The 23,500-nt window shown below is 34.1% G+C and overlaps 1 protein-coding gene across 1 annotated transcript; it reads left to right on the forward strand.

Moving 5' to 3' along the window:
- Nucleotides 1-281: 281 nt before the first annotated feature.
- Bet3 (blocked early in transport 3) lies at nucleotides 282-16,723 on the forward strand. The gene is made up of 5 exons (XM_076448684.1): nucleotides 282-434; nucleotides 3,203-3,300; nucleotides 12,491-12,587; nucleotides 14,130-14,312; nucleotides 16,354-16,723. Coding segments are annotated over exons 2-5 (402 nt in total). The 5' UTR covers nucleotides 282-434; nucleotides 3,203-3,298; the 3' UTR covers nucleotides 16,474-16,723.
- Nucleotides 16,724-23,500: the final 6,777 nt, after the last annotated feature.

Genomic DNA, 23,500 nt, shown 5'->3' on the forward strand with positions numbered 1-23,500 from the left:
CGAAAACCGGTTTTTAGTAGTTTGAGCACTCAGACGTGCTGTTGCGTTTTTTATTTTGTATCCGAAATTATACATTATTTCTAGCAGATAAAATATAATTTTGAAATATTATTTTTAACACGCTTATTATTTTGACATCGAAATGAATAGAGTAATTGGATTGTATAAGAAACAACAAAAATAAAAATATTTACAGTATGTGTGGTTTTTATCGCATTTGTAAACCATATTGGCTAATTTGATTTTTCATAGCTCTTGATTAGTTATCGAAAACCTAATACTAATTCTGGTAATGTAGTAGTTTGAGAAGAAGTAATTGCCGTAGTCGTGTTGTTGTGACAGAGGAACGTGAATACTAAGCTTGGGAAAATAAATTAAAACACATTTAGAAATGTCTAGGCAAGGAATGAGAAGCACTGACCCCAAAAAAAGTTGTAAGTACTAAAAGTAATAATTTTTCAGGAAAAGCAAAACTGCAAGCAGGAACTATATTTAATTTGTTTAATAGTAACTAACTGATGTGGTGATACTAGTTGTATTGCTATTGGTAGTAATGGGTGGATCAGCACTGAAATAGGTGTAGATCAGTATATGATTTTAAAAATAGTATCGAAAGTATTAGTTATTTTGGGTAGTTTATAACAAAAAAAAAAAAAAGAAAGAAAGAAGTGAGACTGTTGTTTGGTAAATTGCATATGTTACAACCATAGGTACAGTTTATGAATTATGAATGCAAACTTGGTAGTGGTATTTGTGTTTGTACAAATAGAATTACAAGTAGATGTAGTTTACTATACAGTTATGTTAGGAGCTTTTAAAAAAATATATTGCCTTAGTGAGTAACATGGCACAGATTAAATCAAATATATAAAAATACTACATAATTAGGAATATTGCAGCATGCCTCAGAGGATTCTGTAAACTTTTATTTAATTCAGGCCCATGAAGTTACAGTAAAATAATAATGTGTTTGTGCATGCATGTGGACAGACAAATCTTTTAGTTGTAGTGTTGATTTATGTTATGAGAAATAATTTCCATTTCTAAGTTCTAAACAAGTAACTGAATTGAATTGTACTTTATTCAGATGAAATTTGACTTTCTTCAGTCATCCTACACTTTTCACAGACTAGTCTGTTTGAGTTGACATATGAGGGTTTTTAACTCTCATTTATGATTTGCCTTGTTTCTTTGAGTTATCGCCAGCAGTGATGTCATGCACACAGGCCAAGGATGAACATTCCCCCTCAGTGCCTTCCACATTCTTCTAAACTTCTAAATTCATGTATAAACACTTGATTAGGTATATTTAAAATATTCATCTCTATTTGAAACCAATCATCAAAGTAACAAATGGAAATTTAATAAAATGAAAAGTAAAAGGCACACTGCTTAGTATTATTTACATGATTATTAATTATTAACCCACTACTGACAAGCAAGTACTTTATTTTCAGAATGTGCCTCACCAAAGAAATTAGCTTTGTAATGGTCTGGCTCCTGGGGTTTAATTTCTCCAAACATAAGAAAATGTCCAGTAAATATTTGCAGTTGCTGAGGTCTCTGTACCTATATGTTCTCTTGTAGGTGGAATTGCATTTCTTCACAGATGTAAGCCATATTTTACAGGACAGCTGGTTTAGAATTTAACAAGTTTTAAAGTCTTTGGTCATTTGAGGAATCTTGAATGTACACACCTTCTGTTAAGCTAACTGTTTGGACTTGTGTTAGACTTCTACTCCTGTATGAAAAACTGACTAGGATACTAAAAAAAGTTATAAATCAGCAAACCAAAAGGGTAATCCCTACATGTATAGTGATTATATTGTATTGGAACATCAAAAGTTGAGTGTTTTATTATAATTCCATTTAATATCTTACATGGCTTTGTTAGTTTAGGAGATATAGGTTTGAACTTACTTTGTATAAGAAACCAAAAATGTCAAATAATATTTGTAAGTATAATAATTTTGAACAGTTAATTAAACTTTGTAACCAGCAAGATATGGTAAAACATAACTATATAAAAAAATGTAACTGCTTATCACATATGAAACATATTAATTAGTCAGTAGCTAATATATATATATATATATATAATATATATTGGTGAAAATAATTACATTTCAATGAAGTTAAATAAGTAAAATCATAAGGAAGGACTACATTAATAACAGCAAATCCAAACCTCTAACAAATTATATAATTTATTTTAACTCAAAAACAAGCCAAAACAAAAAATGCTTCATCAACATTTTATAATCACACATTGTAACTTGTACCCTGGGATATTATTAGTTGATGCAACAGTTTTTGTTTCAGCTTGGTTTTGAGTTAAAATAATAAATTTTGCATATATATATATATAAACACAGAAATAAGCATTTGTACGTTTATAGTGTAGTGTATTGAATATCACTGACTATTGAATGTTATAAAAATTAACAAATCCATAAAAAGGCATGCATTAGCCTCCTATCTGGAGAATAATACCCCACTTGTTATTTCATTAATTTTTTTACATTTTCAGAGCTAGTTATTATCTGACCATACTTGGGAAGAACTGGATTTTCTTGCACTATTCCTATTTGTTGATCCAGTTTTCATTTTTGACTCTCAGACTGACTCGACTTGATTTTTAGCCACAACACAGGGACTCTTAGAATTGTTTTGAGGTTATTGTTGTATTTTTTGTAAGAACAGACTTTTAGCTCATAACTTCATATCTTGACCAATTCCTTCTCGTTTTTTATTCAGAGAGATCCTGTAGGTGAGTTTCATTTTTGTTTTTGACCACTCATGTTTGTACACTTCACATACAAGCTTTATCTTGATATTTATACAAATTTTCACCTCTGCTGTCTCTTTCATGTCAAAGAAAATTTCTTTCCTAGTTATCAACTTTATTTTTAGATTTACCATTAAAAAAAAAAGTTTTTTCCTAAATTTCAATACTTTTCAGTTCTGACTTTTTTACATTATTTCTTGTTTGGATATTTTATGACTTTTATTTCTTAGATAAAAACTAATCCATTTTGGAAATTCTGAGTTGTAGCCAAATTTAAGTTTAGTATGAAAGGTTTTAATAATGTAAGAATTTATTTAAAAATTAAAATATAAAAATTAAGATTGTAGTTCTGTGTTTGGATTCTCATTAGTTTCTTTTCAACAATTTATATAATCTTTTACATGGTAAATGTAGAACTCGGAGCTATTTACTTTAACTTATGGAGCATTGGTAGCACAAATTTTGAAAGATTATGAAAACGATGATGAAGTGAACAGACAACTGGATCGTATGTAAGTAAATTTTCTATTTAATATTCATAACTTTTTACTTTTATTAAGACTAATACATATTAAATCTAAGGTTTATAAATGTTTCATAGAGATGGTTAAGGAGACTTTTAATGTAAAAATATGGTGATAAATGATTATTAAGCCTGCAAACATAGTACTGCTAGGAATTAAGCATGGGGTTCAAAGGACAACTTCTACTAGTATTAGAATGATTGTTGGGATGCAAAAGATATCATAAGGGATAGATTAAGGTTCTTAGAACTATTTTATTTTGAGAAAAGAAGAATTAGAGGGAATGTGATTGAAGAGTTCAGTATTATAAAAAGAATAGGTAAAACTGATACATCATGTTTTTCATGCTTCATAGTAGAGACATGGTAGCCAATTGTTTTAAAAATTCGCTTTTAATTCACCACCTTATTACTGTGAAGCATTTCTTTGTTTTTGATTTCTTAAGTTTTGAATAATTTTGTTTTATAAGTTTCATTTATACTAAGATAAATCACTTGAAATATTTTAATGGAAGAATAGGCCTATACTGTTTTGGAAACAGACCCTCCCATATACACACTGTAGTGTTAACTATGCTCCTGCAAAAATTTAAGGTTTGACAGGCTAGAATTTAACTGTAAATTAGGCAGTTTTAGTTCTTGAACAGGATAGTGAGTTTTTGTAATAGCTTGCCTTCGGATGTGGTAGTGCAACAAAATTGGGAGAGTTCAGGAGAAGGCTTGTAGGAGACAGGAATGAAAGTAGTTAGGTGAGTGTTCCATGAAATAGAACAGCCATCTTGGGCAAAGAGACCCCTTGTTGTCCAGCAAATGTGTTTTGCAAATGGACTGAACAGTCTGTTTCAATCATAATTTTTACCTCTGCCATCAGAGGTAATGTTTTCACTCCAGTGTGTGTGTGTGTGTGTGCATTTGTTAGCAAGATTTCCACAAAACAGCCAGATGTATTTTGACAAAAGCTGTTATACATTTTGACTGTGAACTAACTTAGAAGTGATTAGTTTTTGGAGATTCAAGGTCACAGTAAGGTAACAAAAATTTTAAAAATCCCTATCGATTACACAAGGACTGATTTTTGCACAATTGTTTGCTCTCTAACTCAGTCAGTGATTAAAGCTCAATGGAATTTGATGGATACATGTTGAATATTATTCCTCATTGTCTTGCCAGAAATGGTTTTATGCCAGTTGGTAACACATATGGACACATTTTTGAATTTTGTGAGAGCCAAATATGAACAGTGTGCAGTGATGGAGATGTGTGATCTACAGAGTGTCACTCTAGTTTAAGTGTGCAAATGTATTTAATTGTCAGATGTATTAAATTAAATCAACTGACAGATGTTAGACAGGGTAGACAAATCAGAACATTCAAAGCAATGTATTTTTTCACTACATTTTTCCCAAAGAAACATACATTTCATGATATAAATATTTCAAATTACTTTTATTGTGCTCCTTGTTGTGGATTCCTGTACATGGTGAGGGGACCTCCCAGGGAAAATTCTGTTCCTTCAGTTTACCTCTTCTAAACATCCACCCATGTGCTTGCCATGTGTGGCAAACTGTGAAGGGGAGGAGAGGATCCTGGTGGTTGAGAGGTCCAACCCTAACACACCACTTTGGCCTTGAATTCCTGTAGATGGGCAGCCTTGGGGTGGGCCCCCTTGAGTCAGTCGGTTGGTCCACTCAGGCTAGGGTCAACCAAGTGCCAGTGTTGGATGCTTTCAACAGGTGTTGTGGACATTGTATCTGATGCTGATGTTTGGGTATAGTGCTAACGAAACCCTGGTGTTGCTGCAGTGTCCTTGTTTGACATTGTAGTGTGTCCCCTCATAGGGCTCCATGGTGGGTGGGGTCAGTGAGTCTATAGGTAAACAATCACGTCTTGAAGATTCTGAGCAGCAATCCTAACCATCCATATCACCTGTTGTACCTCTTTTCTTATATTGCACTCACTTTCAGACAAACCTATAGGGCAAATGTCTTCCTTTTTCATTAACAAGGGACTAGAGAGACTTGCTGATTCTCCAAAGTCAGTAAAAAAGCTTCGATCTGGTGACATATTGGTGGAAACATCCACATCTTTACACAGTGAACTCCTGTTGCATTCAAAGGCAATTGGGGATATACCTATAGAGGTTACACCTCATGCTACTTTGAATTCATTACAAGGAGTTATTGTTGAGAAGGATTTAAAGAATATCCCAGAGTCGGAGATCCTCGCTGGTTTCTCCATCCAAGGTGTTTCTGCAGTGAGACTATCTCCACTCGCAAAGATGGAATTATGGTGCCGACCAATGTCCTCATTCTAACATTTACATCACCACATCTGCCTGCCACCATCAAGGCAGGTTATTTTAATTGCAAAGTACGCCCATACATTCCAAACCATCTCCAATGATTCCAGTGTAAACGGTTCGGTAACTCGAAGATGCCATGTCATGGTTCCTTGACGTTTGCTCGTTGCAGTGGCAAGGACCATGATGTCTATGAATGTGAAAAGGACCCTCATTTCATCAATTGCAATGGCTCTCACCCATTCTACTTTCATTCTTGCCCTAAATGGTTTGAAGAAAAAGAGGTGCAGCATTTGAAAACGATTCACAACCTTACCTATCCTGAGGCTTGAAAATTGCTGTCCACCACCTCATCTTGGATATATGCTGCTGCACTTCATTTCACAGCTACTGAGGGAGTGCAGACAGATCCCTCTGTGCCTCCTAAAGAATTGTTCTCCAAACAAATGAAAGGTTTTCTGACCTCCATGGTTAAAAAAGTTGATGAATCAACTTTGACACCTATCTCTGTCCATTATGTACATTCCACCAAACCCCAAGATCCACATGCTTTGGGTCCAGGTACAGGCATTTCCTCGGATCCATCTTCTTCTCTCACCCCAAGATGCAAAACAATAATTTGTTCATGTCGTCAGTCTTTGGAATCCCCTTCCAACAGCAAAGACCTGCCCAATCGACCCAGGGCAGGATCCATGGAAGTCGATAGATCTCCCTTGAATAAGGAAAGTGAGGAAAAAAGACATGGTCATAAACAGAAGGGTTCTCCACCAAATTTGCCTACACGTAAATAAAAATTACCACCCTGATACAATGGAACTGTCGAGGTTTGTGTTCTAATCTGGATGACATTAAAACACTGATTGCTTCCTACCATCCTGTTTGTCTCTTCTTACAGGACACATTTCTGAAACCAACCGAAACAGTCATCTTTCGGCAATTTTCTTTATACAGAAATGACAGGCTGTGTGATGGACGAGTGCATGGAGGGATGGCACTGTTGGTTGATCAGCATGCGCCCATCCTGTCTTTGCCACTCAACACACCCTTGGAGGCCGTAGCCATCCGTGTTTCCTTGGGTAATATCATCATTGTTTGTTTTCTCTATCTGTCACCTGGAGAGACATATAATCAATCAGACCTTGATGCTCTCATTGAACAGTTGCCGTCTCCATTTTTAATCCTGGGAGACTTTAATGGACATCATCCCTTCTGGGGCAGTGCTGGTATTGATAGGAGGGGTCACTCTGTAGAGCGTATGCTCTCTAATCACAACCTTTCTCTTTTTAATACTGGTTCTTTTACTTATTTCCATGAGCCTAGTCAGCCCTTTAATGCTATTGATCTCTCAATTTGCTCCCCTTTGTTATTTTCCCAATTTTCATGGAGGTTTGACAATAATCCATGAGGCAGTGATCATTTTCCTAGAATCTTGAGAGAGACTGGCCATGGTCAATGCCACAAGACCCGCATGCCCTGGTGGAAACTGGATCAGGCAAACTGGCCCTCTTTCACTGCTCTTGCAGAAATTGATGCTGCCATTGTCTGTACATCATCAACAGATGATTGTGTGGCAGCAGTAACTGACTGTATTATACAAGCAACTGCTCAATGCATTCCTAAAACCTCGACTCGTTTTCCACTATATCCTCGTCCATGGTGGAATCCTGTCTGCCATATGGCACGGAAGGCTCAAACACGAGCCTGGGATACTTTCCGTAGATATCCTGCACTCTTGAACCGCATCGCTTTCCAGCGGGCCCTGCACATGGGTTAGACGTCAAAGCCAGAAGGAATCTTGGATTAAGTTCACAACCAGCATATCCTCTACCACCAGTTCCAAAGTCATTTGGGACAAGATTTGAAAGGTCAGTGGGCAATATCACTCTATCCCACTATCGATCCTGCACTCTGATGACCAGGAAGTAACTGATACGAAGAGCATTGCCGAAACTCTAGGTAAAATATTTTGCTGGGTATCAAACACTTCTGCCTCTTCTTCCACATTCTTGGCCATCAAGACTCAGACAGAGCAATCACCTCTTTTCTTTTGAGCTGATTGTTTCTATTACTATAATCATCCCTTTACTTTACACTGGTGGAACTCAAACTGGCCCTTCATCGGTTTGGCAGTACATCTGTTGGACCTGATGATGTACACTATGAGATGCTGTACCATCTATCTCCTGTTTCTCTTGCTATCCTTCTGGTTGTTTTTAACTGGATCTGGCAGGAGAATGTTTTTCCTGATGTCTGGTGACAGGCTATTGTTCTGCCTTTCTCCAAGCTTGGGGACGATCTCAAGATTCCTTCAAACTACCGTCCAATTGCTTTTATGACCTGTCTCTGTAAGACTTTAGAGAGGATGGTAAATGCTCGTCTTGTTTGGTTCCTCGAATCAAACAACCTCCTCTCGCCCACCTGGTGTGGGTTCCCAAGACAGTACTCCACTATGGACCACCTTATTTGACTTGAAACATCAATTAGAGAAGCCTTTCTCAAATGACAACATCTTGAATCAATATTCTTTGACATTGAGAATGCTTATGATACAAAATGGAGGTATGGCATTTTGCGAGACCTCCATATATATGAGTTATGTGGCCATTTGCCCATTTTTAATAATTTTTTTTAATGGGCAGGAGATTTCAAGTTCAAGTAGGTTCGACACTTTCCCACTCTTTTCTACAGGAACTTGGAGACTCAGAGCTGTCTTCTGAGTGTCACACTTTTCAGTATAAAAATTAATGCCACCATTGAACAACTCCCTCTCACTGTTGCAAATGGGCTCTATGTCGACAACTTTCACATCTCATGTCAGTCGTCAAACATGAGGTGTACTGAGCGGCAGCTACAGAATGCCCTCAATTGATTATTTAAGTGGACCACAGCAAATGGCTTTACCTTCTCTCTCTCTAAATCCATTTGCATACACTTTTGCTGCCAACGGGGTATTCACTCCGATCCTGAACTCCGTTTCGGTGAAGTTGTGCTGCCTGTGATCTCTGAGACTAAGTTCTTGGGGCTTATCTTTGACTGTAAGCTAACCTTTACACCACATATCAAGCAGCTACGGGTCAGATTTACAAGAGCATTGAACATCCTCCGTATCCTCTCTACCACCACTTGGGGAGTGGATCAACGTTCTGTGCTAAAGATATATCGTGCTCTTATTTGATCGAAACTTGACTATGGATCACTGGTCTATGGCTCTGCCAGACCATTGACCTTAAAGATGCTAGATCCTATTCATCATCAAAGACTTCGGCTCTGCACTGGGGTTTTCCGCACTTCTCAATTCAGACCTTATACATAGAGTCTCATGAACCTTCTTTGTGCCTCCGCCATTTGCAACTCTTTAGTATATGTTTCGAAACTTTGTTTCTTACCAAAGCATCCCACCTGGGGTTGTGTTTTCCTTCCTCAATGGGCCATGCTTTTTCAGACCAGATGGTCTGCCATTGCTCCTTTTGGCCTTCGTATCCAGGCAAATTGGGTCTGTCCTTGGATAACATTGTTGTATCCACTGGTCAGCCCATCCCACCATGGCTTCTTACATTCCCTAATTGTGACCTATCTTTAAGTCATCTGAAAAAAGTACACTTCTGATTAGAAATACTGTCTGCTATTTGCTGAACATCTTTTGAGCCATCCTTCCATTCGTGTTTATACACATGGTTTGAACTCAGGTGACTGTGTGAGCTCTGCTGTGGTTTGTTGTGGTTTGGTGGTTACACGCAGAATCTTCTATTCAGCTTCTGTGTTCACTGCTGAACTGTATGCCATTTCTCTTGCCCTGGATCACATAGAAATTAAGCAGTACTTGAATTGCATGATTTATACTGACTTGCTTAGTTCTCTACTGGCCCTGGGATCGCTTCACATTGGTTTACACCCTGTTTACGCTGATATTCAAAACCGACTGGCCCATTTCTTTTTAACATCTAGTTCTATCCAGTTTTTTTGGATACTGGGTCACGTTGGTATTCGCGGGAACTAGCTCGCTGACACTGCAGCTTAGTCTATCTGCTCTGGCACTGTCACTGCTGTGCCTGTCCCAATACATGGACTATGGTCCTGTATTCAAGGCTCAGCTCTGTGCCAGCTGGCAGTCGACTTGGAGTGAGCAATGCGAAAACAAGCTTTTCCAAGTAAAACCCTATATTAGACTTTGGTCGTCTTGTTACTGTAGGGATTGGAAGAAGGAAGTTGTTTTAACTAGACTACGCATTGATCACAGTTTTTTAACTCATCATTTTCTTTTATCTGGAACTGATGCACCAGTGTGTAGTTTGTATAACACTCAGATCACAATAGGCCACATTTTACTTTCTTGTCATCGTTATGATTCACAACGACAGCACCATTTTAAGCATGTTCTGTCCCATGGTTTGTCCATAACGTTAAACAGTGTTATTGGTGATGGTGACCTGTCCACCTTGATAATGTTTTTGGTTTTTTAAAGTCTATCAATCTTTTTAATGCCATTTAAGTTTTTTTAATTTGTATGCCATACCTTGTTAATGTGGTTCTTTTTTAAAAATCACAGTTTATCTAGTTCAATTTGAAATTAGAAATTGACCGTAACATTAAGTAACTCAAAACCAGGACTGGAAATGCCAACTTCAGGTGACTGACGGTGGTTTTTGTACTTACCTGTTAGTCTTCCTGGTGAGTTATGATTTTACAGTCATGCTACAGAAAGTCCTTTACAACTTGAATTACTGTAGTTTTTCTCTTGATGTTGTAGACTAGATATAAACATTGGTTTTATGCTATTTATTTTTTTTTTCACTTTGTTTTGTTTCACCTTAATTTCCTTTTATGAATTTTACCAAATTTACTTTTACTTTTTTACCAGTTGTTTGGTGCAGATAGCCTAGCTGCTTTGTACCATAAAACACTAAATCACCCACCCACCCTACTTTTATTGTGAAAGGAGTAAATTAACCAAGGCAACATTACAAGTTTTCAGTGAATGTAGACAATCTTAATTCATTATGTTATAAGCAGTAAAAGTTTTAAAGGTTGGCTAAGTAGAGTACATTAGTGTTTTATTGTAAATATTGACAAGATGTGTTTACTTTGTTACTCTTGTTGATCAGTCTGAGTGTTTTCAAATTGTGAGATAGAAAATTCTGTAGGATATGAAAAGGAGTTGAAAAATATAACAACTGTATGTGAATTATTAGTGTTTGGGTACTAATATATTAAAAAAGAGATGCTTCATGTTTTTTGTCCCTCTGCTGTTTCATTATGATATGGGGAAAGCATTTCCAATTTTTTCTTTATAGTTTGTTCCAAAATTTTATAGTAAAACTATCAAAACATCAATGTCCCTAATTTTTGAAATGATATGTTAATGGTAAAGCAGCTATTGAACAATACTTATTGTCAGATCCAAACAGTGGAATTTGACTGTTACTTTTATAGCACACCCACTTTCACAAAGTACAAAGTGTTTTATTGTGTCAGTGGGACACAACTCTTAAACTCAGCTATACAGTAATGGCATGCTAAACACTGTGCCTTTCTTTTTTAGTATCTTATATGTTTTGTGATTGCATGTTTCAAAATTGTGGAATAGTTGAAAAATAAACTTGTATAAATGTATCATTCCTCCAGAGTTTTTTAAACCAGTAGTTATTCCTTGTTGCTTTTTAGTTTCTTGTCAGATGAGGAATCTTAAATGTTTACTATCATGAAAAGGAAGTCCAGGAAAAATGTTTGAGAACCCATAATTTAACCAAAACTAATGTGTAGCAGCCTAACCTAACATGAGTCATTAAGTCCTATGAAGACACACAGCGAAAACCGAACACTATGAATTAACCACAACTTTGATTTTTACAGAGAAATGAATGTTTATCTTGCTCTTATGGCCCTTTGGTAACATTAAGTTTCCAAATAAGAAATAGACTGTAATGGTTAAGGTGATTGCTTAAATACTGTAGGCTGGAGAAATGTAGAAGGTATAGTAATATTAAAGGTTAAGTACCCAACTATCCAAGAATTATGAAAACAATAGTGAAAATGATTGTAGAAAAAATTAATATAAAAGTTAGAAGGACAATAAAAATTGAGTGAAATCTCTACAAACTACCTGTTTATTGAAAAAATGAGTTTTCTTAAAGAAAGGATTTCAGGTAAAACCGTAATCACTTTAAAACAGGAATTCTAACGAAAAACAATTTGAGTAATGAATTAACAATATTAAGTTAAAAAAAATGTACTGGAACAAAATACAACAAATTATAGACAGATGTACCTTAAAACAACTGAGTGAGAAATACTATTAAACCATGTGACAACTAAGTAAATTTAAAAAGAATAAAAATAAAGAAAGTTTGTATTTAGGAGTTCAATTTTGAAAGTATAATTAAAATCCACAATTTACTGCTAGTTTACAAAAGGGCCACTATCAGTAACTTGTATTTAACTTCTTTTTTTTTATAATTTAAGAACTACTTAGTGAAAAGATGGTTTACAGAATTAGCACTTTAATTTAGTGAAGTATACAAACACATAACAAATTAATTTATCAAGAGTTTTACTTATTATTTGTACCTTTTCTGTTATTAAACCACTAGTTTTAGGTAAGCCTGTGAAGGAAGCAGATACCATTTAATTTTTACTAATTTTTTTACAGTTGTTTTTGTCATTTTGCATGCATTGCTGTAATCCAAATGGATATTTTCATGATTGTAGAAATTTAATGATTAAGGATGTGTTGAATTACCAAAGGTTTGAAATGAATATACATAATAAACATGTATAAAGAAAAAGTATTCTTTATCAAATTTTGTATTAAGTTTTATATGTGTATGGAGGTAAGCTGAAGTTCTGTGTGTTATGTTTAACATTTTTTTTTATAATTCTGCAGGGGTTACAATATTGGTGTCCGACTTATTGAGGACTACTTAGCTCGTACTGGTTCTGGACGATGTTATGATCTCAGAGACACAGCAGATAAATTACAGGTTTTTGTTTAAACAGTTATTTACAGTATAATAGTTGTTGTTTAGCACATATTTATACAGATTACCACAATTTTGTCTCATTGGCTCTTAAGTGTTCTCTCTAATAACTGTTTGTATATTCTTCATTTAAACTGTAAATAAATATATGATGAAAAAAAAATTATATGAATAAAATATAGTATTAACTATGTTGTACTTCATATTGTTTGTGTTTATAATGCTCTAGTCATTTGTAAGGTGTGTTTAAATTTGTATTGTTTGTTTGTTTTAAACAGGCTCCTCATGAACCAATGGGAACATTTTTGTTGAAAGAAAAAAACTCTACCTAATCTGGTTTTCCTTAATTAGAATGAAATTGTTTTGGAAATTTTTATTGGTTAAAAAGAAGGCATTTCTTGCATTCTTTTAGTATTGAGGCTGCAAAAAGTAATTTAAAGTGGTAAGGTTACTGAAATCTCTCGGTGCACGATGAGCTTAACAGCAAAGTATAAGAAGTATTGAAGTCTCCAAATGATACGTAGAGATATTCAGGAACCATTTAAAACCACCGTAGTAGATATTCTGCAGCAAGCTAAGTATAATATTATGTCTGAAGGTACTATCAAAGTGTTCCTGTCTGCTCATCCTATTTGAGTATTGTGATGATTTGATCTTCTCCACTGAATCGCAGGTGAAATTGTTTGTATCTCAGTTGAAAACTAAACATAAAAAGGTGATAGAAGAATCATAGCTGGATGGCATTTGCTTAATTAATGATGCTAAGAGTGTGGCTTATTGATATATATTGAATTTACTCCCACCAGGTGGTAGACCTTAGTGTACCAGCTGGTATGGAGAGTTGAGGATGGTGTATTTCATGTGAAAGTTTATCAGTTAGGAAATGAAACTTTGTCTTGAAGTTGTCCCAAAAAGATACGTCCAAAATAACTATCTTTTGGAGTTTCTGAACTGAACTTTTAATATTCAACAAATTGCAGTGTAAAGACATTCCTTGGTTCCTGAGGGACATGTTAATAGAGATATAACAACTTTTTTTTTTTTTTTTTTTTGCATTTCATACATAAATATTTAATATCAAGGATAAGCATCACAAGCTATTTTAAAATTTAAAATAACAGGTGACACGTGGTGTGTTTTGATTATTTTTCCTCTTTTGGCTTCTTTTCATGGATACTCTTAAAGGACTGTAAAATAGTATGCTTAAAGAACCATTTAAGATCCACATGGATTTTGATGTACATAACTCATTAACAGGGTTGGCAATGGTAGGGGTGACTTCCCTTTCCCTAAAGGTAATGCCTTTTAGTGATCTAATTTTAGATTTGGCCCAATTGTGTGTCTCATTGTCCAACCACTTAAATCTTTAGGTTAAATATTCCATAATGCAACTGATGTACAACAACTCATGGTGCTAATTCTAACAAATACTTCTTATTCTTCGGCATGAATATATTCTTGGCAGTTTATGAAAATTTATATTAGAAACTACAAAAGAACCTGTTTAATTAAACAGAACTAAAAGTTTTTTTTTTGTATTGCCAGATGGCATTTAAGATGTACCTTGGCATCACTCCATCAGTTACAAACTGGAGTCCGGCTGGAGATGAATTTTCCTTAATCCTTGAGAATAACCCTCTTACAGAGTTTGTGGAGCTACCTGAAGGACACAGTGCATTAAAATATTCAAATATTCTGGCTGGAGTATTGAGGGGAGCATTAGAAATGGTAATTTTATGAACTTACCATTGATGCAAGTAATGTTTTGTCTCCATTTATTGGAAAGACTAAAACCAAGGAGAAAAGATTATATGAATAAAACCTAATTAAGACGTTGCCCTTTACTTAAGGAGGTGTAGAAAAAGGTATAGTTTTATTATTTCATAACTTTAACTAGACCAGACAACATTTTTCATGTGTTGGGTGCACACATGCACATCAAATTTCAAAATGTAAGTGAAAATAATAACCATAACTCTATATCAACAGTTTATAACTCTTACATGTTTTGGAATTGTGATTTTGTCATATTTTAACATTTATTTAAGGTAGTTAACAACAACAAAAATTTAGAACTTCTATGTGGTTCCAATGCATTTTGACTTTAGTTAAAGCACTTGTTCATTTTTCTAGACTTTCTTTACCCATCTTAAAGTATTGGTTGATATTTTTTAAGAAACTGTCATCCCTTGACAATATAATTATCCATATTTTCTTTCTATTTCTCTGATTTTATTAGTATTTGGTAGAACAAATTGTAAATTATAAAAAGTGATTTAGGTGCATAGAAGAATAATGGAATTTAATTGGAAGTTTAGAAGACTTACGAGTTTATTTTGTTAAGTTATATTTGTTTGAAAGCTAGAGGCATAATCTTCTATTACAAGACATTGGGAAAACCTAGTTTATTTAAAGAATAACATAAGAAATAGCAAAATATTTTGATGCCTAAAATCCTTATTTATTAAATATTTTTGTTAAGTTTATCATATTCAAACAATACATGTAAATAAAGTAACTTGTAATTTGTTGAAGTAGCTAAAGCCACATTATATGTAAACTTTGAGCCTAATTTCTATTAGAAACTTGGCATATCTGATGTCAATACATAAGACTATGTCAAGTTATATATCTTAAGTCCAAATTGTGTATTAAATTCAGCACATCCAAGGTCAAAATATAAGGTTTTATTAAGTTATATACTTGTTGTCTGGGGTATATATTAAACTTGACTAGTGTTAAGGTCAAGAGATAAGGTTGCATTAAGTTCTAATCCTTGTGTCTGTGTTGTACATCAAATGTAGTCTTAAGATCAAAAAATAAGGTTGCATTAAGTTATAAACCTGTTGTCTGGATTGTACGTTTAACTCAGACTTGAACCTTAAACTTAGTCATAAGGTAAGGTTGCATTAAGCTATAACCCTGTTATATGAGTTGTACATTAAATTCAGTTAGTTTTAAGGTTGTATTAAGTTATAAGATTTGAGTTCAGGTAGTGCATTAAACTCGGTGAGCCCAAGGTCAGTAATTAATGTTACATTGTATTATAAACCTTGGCTTGAAATGAGTTCAGAGTCACAAGTTATAAATCTCAGATTTATGTTTTATTTTGTCTGTAACTAAAGAACACTTTTTTTAAATTTTATATATGTTATATATGAAGTTGCTATCTGAGGAATTGATTCACTTCATAACTTGTAAGTTCTTTCATCTATGGAAGTTACCAATATTAGTTAAGAAACAGATTTCAGGATTGTTAATCTGTATTAAGACTAGCTCATTTTGATAAGTGAGCTTTATTTTCTTTTTTCGAATAATTTGTAAGTCAAAGAATTTTATGTGACAACTTAGCAAGTATTTGCTCCAAAGCAGATACCAAGTGTAGTTTAATATAACTATTTTGGTTTACATAGCTAAGTAAGACCAGTAGTTTATGAATCTTTCATGTATATTGAAGTACACTTGTAACATTTGTAATAAGCTAGAATCATATTTTGTCATCCACTAGAACAAAGTGTATTATTCATTACAGTTTAGTAACAAAGTTATGTTTTTTCTTTTTCATTTTGGACTCCAGTTGTCTAACGTACACACATTGCTTCACATGTTAAGTTTAATATTTCATTCGTTTAACCTTAAAACGTTTTCTGTGTTATTAAGTTTCTCTTCATGACACTAAGAAAGCACAAACATTCTAGATCTGTTGTTTTCATCACAATGGAATATTAAGACTTTAAATAGCATGGTTCTCCTCCTTGTTATTATTTAGGTACAGTTAGAAGTGGCAGCTTGGTTTGTCCAAGATCAGTTGTCAGGAGATTCATGCACAGAATTAAGGGTCAAATTTCTCAAGAGACTAGAAGATGCAATGCCAGTTGGAGAAGACTGATTCTGTTTGTAATTATAATCTTTATAATACAAATAATAAATTATCATGGCACCAAAAATATTATTGTACAGATAATTTCCTTTTTGTGAAGATCACACATCTGTACTGAATTAGAAGTCCATTGTGACAAAGTAAATCTTCCTGTACTTAATGAAAATTACATGTTAATTCTTCTTTAGACATGTATACAAGTTTATTGTATATTTGTATGTAAATTTTCTTTGTAAAAATAAACACTTTTCTCCTTTAATACTTGTTTCAGAAAAGATCCTGTTTAAAGTTTTTAATTCAATACTTGGTATCAGCTGGAATGCTAATGTGTCTTGTTTGCACATCATAAAAGAAATAATGAATCAAATATATTGGAGCATATAATTACATATTTTTAAAAGTTTAATCAGGTATTTGTGATACTGTTTTATATAATTTTTATTTTCAAACATAATGTGTATCTTATATATGTAAAAACAGCTGGTATGGGTAGAGAAAGCACCATCATCAGGTTTACAAAGAAAGAAAGGGTTACTGACTGATAGCTGACCATATGTTTGAAGGCAGTTGTGTAATTGAGGATAGGAAAGTAGAGGGCGTGCTTAGATGTTGGATATATTTATTAATATAGGTATAAAGGTGTTCCTTTGTATTGATTTATTTTGGGCTTGAGTTGTTGTATAAAGTGAAGTGTATCTGTTTTTGGTTTTTTTCATTAAACAACAGTTTGATTATACGCACACTGTTCTGCTATATTACACTATTGTTAAAAAGACAGTTTATGTACAATCAGCAATACGTATTACAGTTGTATGTTTTTAATAATGTAATGATATGGAAATTAATTAAATAACTAACCAAGAAACTATAATATTTACATAGAAAAATTTTTAATTTAAAACTAAAATGGATGAAGAACATTCTGTTTATTCTAAATATCCAGAGTTGACAATCCAAAGCATGGCAAGCACATATAGTAATTCTAAGAAAATATGAAAGTGTTTCAGAAAGTATAAAATTACTGAAATCTAGCAAAAAGTTAAAAATATCAATGAGGAATGACAATGTTAAAAAACATGAAACATATTATTGTTTTTATTATATACTTTGTGCTGTTATTTTTCATAAATAGCCCATATATTTTGTTCTGAGTAGGTAAAACTATATATAAGTGAGAATTTTTATAGAAACTGTATCATAGAATTGGTAGACTTTATATGTAGAGATGGCCAAGATACTAGAAAAAATCTACACTGACAGTTTTACTTTAAAAGATTGTCACTCACTTTCCTTTGTTTCTCTACCCAATAAATCCAAAAACGAAGCAAGAAACCATCACTAAGATACCAAACCAGAAAGTGAACATTCCATTAGATTGTTCATTTTTCTTTTTCTTGTAATCAAGATAACTTTACACGAGTACTTTATCATTAATGTTAGTTCAAACCTAAATCCACCCTATTTGTTTCTGTGAAGTGCATGATGTCAAAGCTTAGTCAGAATAACTTCTAATAATTAACCCTCTCTCATCTCCACCCATATATTTATACCAGCAATGGTAATGGGAAAAAAAAATCTTCCTTGGATGATAAAGGGTTTTAAAGAAATCATGATTATAGTGTACGTGATTTTATCGTCACCCCTTGAAGTTAGCTTTCTTACAGAAATATGGTGTTCCCTCAAAAAGTTTAAGTACAGAGTGTAATAGGAATTAATAGCCAATAATAGATGAGCATTAGATGACTGTAGTATGTAGAATACTCAATGCTTTGTGCACTGTACAGATGCTGTCTTTAGGGAGCCAACCCCTATATTATGTATAAAGTGAAAGAGTTGAAAAAAAAATACATTATATTAAATTTTATTAAATATATTCTTAGAATATGTAACTTTCAGTCACAGGGAAAAACGTAACAGTAAAAGTGATAAAAATCATTTTGTAAATGTAAAACAACGTAGGAATGACAGTTTAAAAAAGAATGCAGACAAGAATATATGGATGATACAGTTATACATCATCTCTGTATAACTTTCAGTATTAAAATTTAATGTTACACTATAAATAAATACTTGACTTTAATATTACTGCAGTTGGAAATTGTGTTGTTTGTTCATTTTTTAATTTTGCACAAAGCTATACGAGGGCTATCTGCCTTTGAAAATTATGCGTTTGTGACTGTTTGTGTGAGGTAAGTTTATCCTATCATGGTAATGTCAGGGTAGGCATCAGTATAGTGTAATTAAAAGCCTAGAACTAGGGGCATTGAGAACCAGCTCAGGCCCTGGGTTCAGTAATGTTGTTGCCTTCCACTCTTCCGTTTTATTTATTAACTTTTGATGATCTTTCATGAAAGAAATTTAGATAATAAATTTCTTCATGAATCCATGAAAAAACAATAGCCATTTTAGCTTGTTAAGTAGTATGCATTTCTACTGAGCTTTGGAATACCCCACTACCAGGTCCCTCAACAGTCAACAGAACTTACATAAAAGGAAAACCAAGTTGAGTTAAAACATGTTTTGATTATTACAAACTCTCATTAGCAGTTGGTCGATTTCACCAACCTCATAACCATTTGCACTTGTGCATTTTACAGTGTAACATTAAATTTTAGTATTGGAAGTCATGTAGGAAAGGTATATGTATAGCTGTGTCATCCCATTATTCTTGTTTGCATTATGTTTGGCACTGCTTTCCCTGCATCATTTTACATTTAAAAAGATTTTTAATACTTGTAGTAAATTAACTGGAGACATACTTTATACATTATTTAATATCACACTTTTAATTAGAATCTAAAAGAAATAAGTTTTCTTAAGCCTTTTATTTTTGGTAAAAAAGTATTCCATTATTTGTGATGCTGGTTACATTTCAACTTACTGATGGAATTAGCATCATTATTTTTAAGTGAGCTGTTCCAAACTGTTGACACTACTGCCACAAACTCCTGCATGTGAACTCAATAAAGAAATTAAACTTAAATTGAGTGATATTTCTGAATAACATACTGCAAAAAAAATTTCATCATTCTTACATTGAAAACATTTTGAACTTTAGTCCTTAGAATTTTTAAAGCCATTTCTTTCTTGCAGTTGACACTCAAATGTGCAGAATGTTTAATAATAATCTAAAACTGTACATAGATTAGGGTGGTAAGTCCATTCTAATGTATGTGGTTATTATTGTTCTTCAAAAGAATATATATTTATACAGGGTGGCCCGTAAGTCCTTACCCATCCATATATCTTATGTATCCAGTGTACGAGGGCTGTTCAAAAAATACGCGGACTGTTTGAATTGCGCGGCTCCAGTTGGTTCCAGGGAAATCCGCTTGGTATCGCTAGGTTTGCACAGATCAGCTGATTACGACGCCATTTCCCGATTGCAGATATCTTCATTTGTGTATTAGCTACGCGGTTTTAAGTGAAGTGCGATTTTTTCGTTTGGCGGATTTCAGAATGAATGACCTGAAGGAGCAACAACTTGCTGTGAAATTTTGTGTTAAACTTGGAAAATCTGCGACTGAAACTTTTGCTATGCTTAACAGGGCTTACGGTGATGTTGCTATGAAGCGTACGGCATGTTTCAAGTAACATGAACGTTTTAAGGATAGTCGACAGTCCATTGAAGATGATGAGCGTCCTGGACGTCCTTCCACGTCAACTGACGACCCACACGTCGACAAAATCAACACCCTGGTGCGGGCAAATCGACGTCTGACTGTCAGGGAGCTTGCTGAAGAGTGTGGGATATCAGTTTGAACTTGTTACGAGATTTTGACCGAAACATTGAAGATGCATCGCGTTGCTGCGAAATTCAGCCCTCAGAACTCGTGAGTTTTTGGCCAAACACTCGATCACTGTTATTTCCCCCCCCCTACTCATCTGACCTTGCTCCTTGCGATTTTTTCTTGTTCCCCAAACTCAAAAGACCCTTGAAAGGAAGAAGATTTGAGAAGATTTTCGAGATTAAGGCAAATGCGACGAAGGAGCTGGAGGACATTACAAAAGAAGCGTACCAGGACTGTTTCAACAAGTGGAAACACCGTTGGGATAAGTGTATGCGTTGGGGAGGAGAGTACTTTGAAGGAGTCCCAGACCTGTAACTTCTAAATAAAGTACATTTTGTTTTATGACGTCAGTCCGCGTATTTTTTGAACAGCCCTCGTATCTGTATGCTGTCCCTCATTCTTCCTGCATAATACTATGCGACGCCATGTTCTGTGAGACATTTTCAAGTGTAAATGGGCTTACATCGGCCATATTTCTCTAAAAAAAAGAAACATTTATAATACATGCGTAATTGAATATAACATATGAATGATATATATATATTTAACTTTCGCTACAATGAGCTGTGATGTGGCTCTCTTTTTGTGAATTTCAGCAAAAGTTTTGTACGTATTTTAAGTTATTGGAAAAACATTTTGATTAAAAATAAGATTTTATAAATCCCAATACTCCAAATGCTTGATTTCATCCTTAACAATGCAGATCTTTAGTGTTAAAAATAGTTTTATAATCCCATAACAACATTTATTATCGTATTATATCAGCTTTAGCATCAGGCCTTCATCCAGAAACTGAATAAAGGTTAAATGTAAGGCTTGTACTAATGAATTAAATCAAGAACTTGTATTTATGTGTATAATTTATTTCACACCTACTTTATTCCGCATTACAGAAATGGTGTTACAATTATTTTTGAAGCATAATTTTTTATATTACAAAAATACGGGGTTCGGGATACCTCCCACACTTTGCATACCTGCGTGAGAGTGAACTTACCCTTCCTACCCACTTACTTATCGCAAGAAACATGATCTTCTAGAAAATAAAATCATAAACATTATTTTTTCTCACATGATTGAGACGAAAACTAAGACTGACAATTATTCTTGAATGTTTTGATGGTTTTAAGCAATACAAAGAATGTTGCATGTAAACTCGCATTATCCAAAACACTTAGCATAACTTGGTTTCTAAAGTGTGAATACACGCGTTTCTTTTTCCTAAGAAACCTTGAGCAAGTGGCCTTATCTATTCAATGAATTTTACGTAAAAAACATTTCTTAGTTAAATATTTTATTGAAAAAATATTTTGTATTTATTTTTAATGCAACTATTAGTTAGTGTCAACATGAAAACACTCCCAGCTTAAGGATATCTTTATTATGGCATATTGTATTTTATCAGGTCATCCCTGAAGTAATGTCCGATTTTAGGTTTAGAAAATGAGAAAGGATTTCAAACGCATTTAATTGTTATTTAATCAGTAATGTATGTTCCATTCTTATTAATCACTTTCTGCCAACGATTTACAAGCTTCTGAATGCCACTTCTATAAAATTCTTGGGGTTTGGAGGAAAAGAATGTAGAGAGGATAGTTTTGACATCTTCATGTGTTCCAAACTCTTTTTCCATCAAGATAGTTCTGCAAACTTCGCAATAGATGAGAATTAGATGAGGCAAGGCCTGAAGAATGAGGAGGATGTGAGAGTTTTTCCCAGCCTAATTCTTCAATTTTTGTAGATGTGATCCTTGCTGTATGGGGCCGTGCATTATCCTGGTGTAACACAACAACTTTACGATTGATCAAAACAGGTCTTTTTTCTTTCAGTGCAACATTCAAGCACTCTAACTGTTGATAATAGAAGCCTTAACATTTTTATAAAATATCTGTTTTTCATTTCCAGTCACTAACCTGTCCAAAAAATGTGAGTTATGTTTACGAGAATGCGGAGAAGTGCAAATGTCCACTCTTGCTTTAAGATTGGCTTATGTCAAATCATGAGGGACCCATTTTCCAAGTTCTGACACATTTTCAAGCTGTTGCAGATGACAGTGAACTGTTAAATGGGTTGAATTAAGCTTCTGTGCTAGTTCTTCAACTGTTACAGTACAATCTTCATCAAATGCATCCAGCAGTAACTTATGAGTGATCTCAACAGGACGACCTGAACGTGACGCATCACTTAAGCTCTAGTCACCTGACCTGAACTTCTGAAACCACTTTCGACATTTTCTTTCATTAAGAGATTCCGCATCATAAATACCTTGAATGCCTTTTTAAAACTCATAAAGCATTATATGCCTAATATGCTCCTCAGACACATCCACCTTCATGAGGATTTATTTCATGAATGATTTAAATATGTGGAGTTTAGTTAGTTTTTTATTTGTCTGAACCTTTTTATACACGTCCTACTACATATGTTAGTCATTAAAGCCTTCCACAAAGTCAGAAATGACGATGCACTTTCTGTATTAAATTTTCGGGCATTAGTTATGGGATGACTTGATACAATTGTTAGACGTCTTTGCAATTTTTACGTCACATTAAGGGTTTCTGTAAATATTACATAACAAAGAAGTATACGCATTCCAAAGACGGCTGGTATAAGTATTAAAGCTTTAAATAAAATAAAGTACAGAACAACGTTTCGACCTTCTTAGGTCATCATTTGATATATAAATATTCTGAATATCCCGACTCAATACTTATAAATTCAAAGCTTTATTCGTCTGAATTAACCCCAGATTTTAAGCTTTAGACAAAGAATCATGAAACACATTTCTTATAGGAAAAGCCGTATTATTTTCTTTATCAGAAATCTGTGTCAGCCTTCGTAGAATTTAATTTCAGTTACCTTACTTCATAGATTACACACACAGCTCCAACTGTGGTAATGTTGTCTCATTTGATGTTTCTTTTTACTAAAACATATTTTCAAAAGTTGTCAAAGTGGTTGAAAAAATGAAAATTTGTGGGGGAAAGGTCTGGGGAATAAACTGGATGAGGCAGAACCTCGATTCTCAATTCGTTCAATTTTTGGAGCGTCTTCCTTGACAGGTTTCATAACGCAGATTTTGTTGATCTTTTGTCAGCTCATGTGGAACCCACTTATCCAACTTTTCGTCTTTTTAATCGCGGGGCCCGGCCCGGTCAGGTGGGTTAAGGCGTTCGAATTGTAAGCTGAGGGTCGCGAGTTCGAATCCCCGTCGCACCAGACATGCTCGCCTTTTCAGCCGTGGG

This window comes from Tachypleus tridentatus, chromosome 8 (assembly GCF_004210375.1).
Source record: "Tachypleus tridentatus isolate NWPU-2018 chromosome 8, ASM421037v1, whole genome shotgun sequence".
In the NCBI taxonomy this organism is placed as follows: Eukaryota; Metazoa; Arthropoda; class Merostomata; order Xiphosura; family Limulidae; genus Tachypleus; species Tachypleus tridentatus.